At 49.8% G+C, this 4,781-nt stretch overlaps 1 protein-coding gene across 1 annotated transcript; it reads right to left on the reverse strand.

Moving 5' to 3' along the window:
* Nucleotides 1–1,537: 1,537 nt before the first annotated feature.
* On the reverse strand, nt 1,538–4,073 carry ATOH1 (atonal bHLH transcription factor 1). The gene has a single exon (XM_014838699.3). It carries the CDS (start codon nt 3,680–3,682, stop codon nt 2,606–2,608), a length of 1,077 nt encoding a protein of 358 aa, XP_014694185.1. The 5' UTR covers nt 3,683–4,073; the 3' UTR covers nt 1,538–2,605.
* Between the last annotated feature and the right edge of the window lie 708 nt (nt 4,074–4,781).

The following is a 4,781-nucleotide window of genomic DNA, read 5'->3' on the forward strand; positions in this document are numbered from 1 at the left end:
AAAGAAAAATCATAACTTTATTTTTCTTACTCCTGTCTTTCCCCTTCTCCGATTTATAACAGGTAAAACAATTCTGGGTCCTCTTCTCTCTCTCCCTCTATACTTGGATGCAAACACACCAAGCCAAGTAACTATAAAAAGATGTGTGCGCTCATCCTGCAAGGTTGCTGTACTCCGTGCCTGTTGAGTCTGCTTATTGAGAGCGAAATGGAAATGTATTAGAAGCAATCGCTTGATTTATTTAGCAGCCGATGATTACTGATGTTTATCTCGAGCAAGGCAAACTCAGTGGGTGCAAAAGGTTATCTAAGGGACAGGTGCATTGTTTCTGCCCCTGGAAAGTGTTAGGAGCCGCGGGTCACTTCTTCCGGAGAGCTGGTAGAGGCTCTTGGCTTCTCTCTGTCGTAGGCTAAAGCTGAAAGCCATGGATACCCAGGTGGTCGGTTAAAAGCTTGTTCCGGGATTCCCTTCTTAAGACCAGAATTGCGCTCCTTCGCGCGTTAATTTGTCTGCAAACCCACTTTGCGGCGCTCTCGTCTTTTCAAGGTACTGGGGGAGACAGGATGATGGAAGAGCGACCAAACTAATCTCTTGCTTTTTTCCACTTCCTTGTTCCCGCAAATTGTTATCCCAATGAAGATACAAAACATAAAAGATTTGGCTTAAAATCAACCTCTCAAATTCATTGACCTTTATCCAGTGGAACGTCGCCCAATCTTTAGTTTAATAAATAGTTCTGCTCTCACGTTTGCCAAATATATTTTAGAAATTCCGCTTTGTACCCTCTCCATACACACACATGTTAGCTTTATCAAAATCTATGATCCTGAGACCCAGAAGAGGCTTTTCTGCGGTGAGGACCGTGAGGTGAGAGTGAGGGCACCGTTTAGTTTCTGTAACTGACTAAAAAACCGTAGTTAAATGTTTTCTACATAGGAACTAATTCAGAAGGACAAAATAAAAGCAAATGTTATCTCATCTATTGGAAGAAGCAGATCTGTTTGGAAAGAAAAAATGAACGGAGGTCAACAATTTCCTAGGACAACTGCAGGCTTCTAATTTTTGAATCTGTGAACACCAATCCTCCTTTTCCCTCAAAATCTTTTCCATTGTTCTCTTAGTCTCTCTGTGCCCTGGCTACTCCCCCCACAAAGAGGAGAGAAAGAAAGAGATAAGAAGGAAGGGGAGAGAGCTAGCGAGCGAGTCTGTGCTGTGTATTTGACATACGGGAAAGCTTTCAGCTTGGCTAAAGATTTTATGAAGTGGAAACAGCGAGTTCACTACTCCTGGCCAGATCCTAGGAGACCTGAGACTCGTGTCTCCCCTCGCAGAGATTGTTGGGGCTGGGATTAGGGAAGATTGGAAAAAATCCTGGCTATCCAAGAGGCAAAACTGTGTAGCAAATTTGGGAGAAGTTTTATCTCACAACTTAATTATTGACTTGGGCGCTTAGAAATGAAGGGTTTCTGGTCTACTTGAAGATGCAAGGCTTGTAACAGAATTTTTCTTCGAGACTCTTACGTCGCGTAAATTTGCGTTTAATGGAAGACTTCCAGGCCGTTTTTAAACTGTTTTCAATGCTTACATTAGAATGGAAGAAGTAAGTGACAAGTAAAAGTTATTTTCACGTTTATTTTATCATTTGCAAAAGGAAATACATAAAACAATGGCAGTTGGCTTTGCTAAATTAAAATAAAATGATCTCGAGTAGAAAACGTAAAAAAAATGAATCAAGATAAGTAGAAATGGTAGCAAACACTCAATAATAAATACGTTTTCTAAGATTAACAAAGCAAAATAAAATTAACCAAATGCTTTTGACACTACTGGATGTGTTTTTTAATTTTAATTTTTTAAACAAACATCTGCAAAGAGCTTAAGTATAATAAGTGGCCATGTTAAAAAAAAAAAAAAAACTGGTCTGCAATTGGCAGTTGAGTTTGTCCCGGAGCCACAGCAGTAGCGGCTGATAAAGTGCGTGCGCCAAGATTCCTAAAAGACGCCAATGTTCTCGCGATCCGATATACATACTGGGTATGTTTATACAATACATAAACCTCAAAGTTCCCTGTTTTCTAACAATTCCATAGTCAAAAGTTATTCACTTTGGAAGCATTAACTTTGCGCCTCATAATGCATTTTGGGAAACAACTTCGGAATGCTAACTCTCCCACACGTGAGTGCGCGCAACACACAGGGATGGACGCCCAGGGCATAAAATAAATTAAACACAAACCAGCGACAGAGAAGAAGATGCGACGTTTTAGCAGCGTATTGGCAGCAGGGAACTAGAATAATGATGTCCTATATGGGTACATATAATTATACTTTATCTATCTACAGGGGGAGCAGAAGGTGGGAGGAAAGAACACAACTTTAACAACAACTTTTCATCAAACAGTATGGACCATAGGAAGTTTGGAATAGAGGCGGCTCTTGCAAAGCATCAAACGTAGCTGCCATCTGAAGCCAAGCCGTTGCTAAACAACGACCATCGCAGAGCAAAAATTAAAAGGGTGCGGGGATCTTTAACCGCGGGGCTTCCCGCGCACTGGGAAAGGGCGATTTTGTTTCTGTCTCAGTTTTCAGGGTTTCTGTCACCTTCCTAACTTGCCTCATCCGAGTCACTGTAATGGGAATGGGGGGAAAACTCTCCGTCGCTTCTGTGCGACCGGGGCGAAGTTTTGCTACTTTCCTCCTGCCCTGGCTGCAGGATGCCCCCGGGCAAAGAAGGCGACAGGTTCTTTTGCGCCATCATCGCCGTCAGGGCGCTGTCCTCGAAAGTCGAGAAGTGCAGAGCGTCCAGCTGCACCGAGTACCCTCCCGCGGAGGCCGGGGTCGAAAAGCGAGTCCGGCAACTTCCGGGCGGGGATGGCCGGGAGCCCCCTCCAGAGGCCGGCTGAGGCCCCGCTGCAGTCGCGGTGCCCGCGCCGCCTTCGTAGGGGGCGGCGGCGCGAAGGTGGTGGTGGTCACTCTTGCAAGATGCTGGTGGCGGCGGCGGCTGCTCTCCACCGCTGGGCGTTTGTAGCAGCTCAGACAAGGCGTTGATGTATATCTGGGCCATCTGCAAGGTCTCATACTTGGACAGCTTCTTGTCGTTGTTGAAGGACGGGATAACGTTGCGCAGCTGGTCGAAGGCGTGGTTCAGCCCGTGCATCCTGCGTCGCTCCCTGGCGTTGGCCGCCAGCCGCCTTTGCTTCTGCACCCCGTTCACCTGTTTGCTGGAAGGGGCGCGCTGGCGGCTGCAGCCCAGCTCATCTACCACCACCCCGCCTTTCAGCTTGCACAGCTGTTCCCGCACTTTCACGGGCCCGGGGCTCTTGCTGCTGCTGCTGCCACCGCCGCCGCCGCCGCCACAGCTCCTCCTCACCAGCTCCCCGCGGCCGTCCGCCTCCTCCCGGGGCGCCGCGGCCTCTGAGGCACCCAGCTCGGGGGAATGCAGCAAGTACTGGGCGGCGCGTGCTGTGCAGATGCCCTGCAAAGTGGGAGCCAGCCAGGCGCGTGGGTCGGTGCTGTCCAGGAGGGACAGCTCGGCCGGGTAGACGGGATGCTCTCTCATCTGCAGAGTCGCAGGTGGCTGTGGCGGCGGAGGCTGAGGGAGGTGGTGCGGCTGGGGATGGTGATGGTGGTCCCCCAACTCCTTCACTTCAGCCCACTCTTCTGCATGCAGCAGGCGGGACATTGCACTGCAGAAGCTCGGAGGCGCAGAGTCGGAGGAGGCACTGGCAAACCAGTTCAACGACAAAAAAACCCTTCCCGGGTCTCTACTGCAATGTCTTATTTTTTTCCTCCTCGACCCTCCCCCACCCACTCGGAGATCACACACTAGGTCGCGTGCAACGAAGCTTCTCCGGTTGCTGAAGGCGCTGCGCCCCTTTAAAAAGCGGCACGCGCCAGTGTGTCTCCCCCCGCTCCTCTCCCAGCCCCCTCCTCGCGCCGGTCGCGTGTCTGCTCAGCCAATGGAGGGCGCGGGCAGGCGCGTGCGAGCAGCCAATCAAAGAGTTTTTACGCCCGGAGAAAAGTTCCTACGCACCGAGAGCTCAGGCGCACGCTCAGGTCTTTTTTTTCTTCGAACCTCTTTTAAGTTCGTCAAATTCATATGTTAATTGCGGATTGTAACTTGACCCCAGTGTCGTGTCACCGCGCCAGCGGCCGGGCTGCGGGAGCGGATGCGGAGCGGGCACTTGGCTGGAGCCCGAGCCGCCTGCGTTGGACGGGCGCGGCCGAGGGGAGCGAGCGGGCGGGCGGCTCCCGGCGAGGCTGGACGCGCCCGGCGCGGGAGGCGGTCACGGCGGGAGCAGCCGCCGGCCCATCGCTGCCTCCAAGCTGGGATCGTAACTCCCACCGTTTGCGCCCATTTAAAATCTTTCACGTATAATACAACATATGTATACATGGATGATATATGTATACGCGCATGTAATATATGTATGTATACATAAACCTCTCCTTATATGTGTTCACAGATAAATGCGAAATGACGTCCACCATTTAGAATCAATGTTAGAATTTTTAAAAAGTTCCCATAACTGTCTCAGAATACGTTTCTTAATTTTACCACGTCTTTTCATCTCTTGCTCCAGATTGACTTTGTTTTATATCTTTCTCTGACGAGAAAATAAAGCCGTGGTACAGTTATAGAATGGACCAAATTCCACATGCCCCAACCCTCTCTGTCCCCTGTCCCCAGCACCCTGGGGCCAACCAGGGTTGGAACCTGCAGAAAACTCTCCGCAGAGTCGTTTTCAGGCAGGGCTATTTTGCAATGTTGACCTCCCCAG

The sequence above is a fragment of the Equus asinus genome, chromosome 3 (assembly GCF_041296235.1).
Source record: "Equus asinus isolate D_3611 breed Donkey chromosome 3, EquAss-T2T_v2, whole genome shotgun sequence".
Lineage (NCBI taxonomy): Eukaryota > Metazoa > Chordata > Mammalia > Perissodactyla > Equidae > Equus > Equus asinus.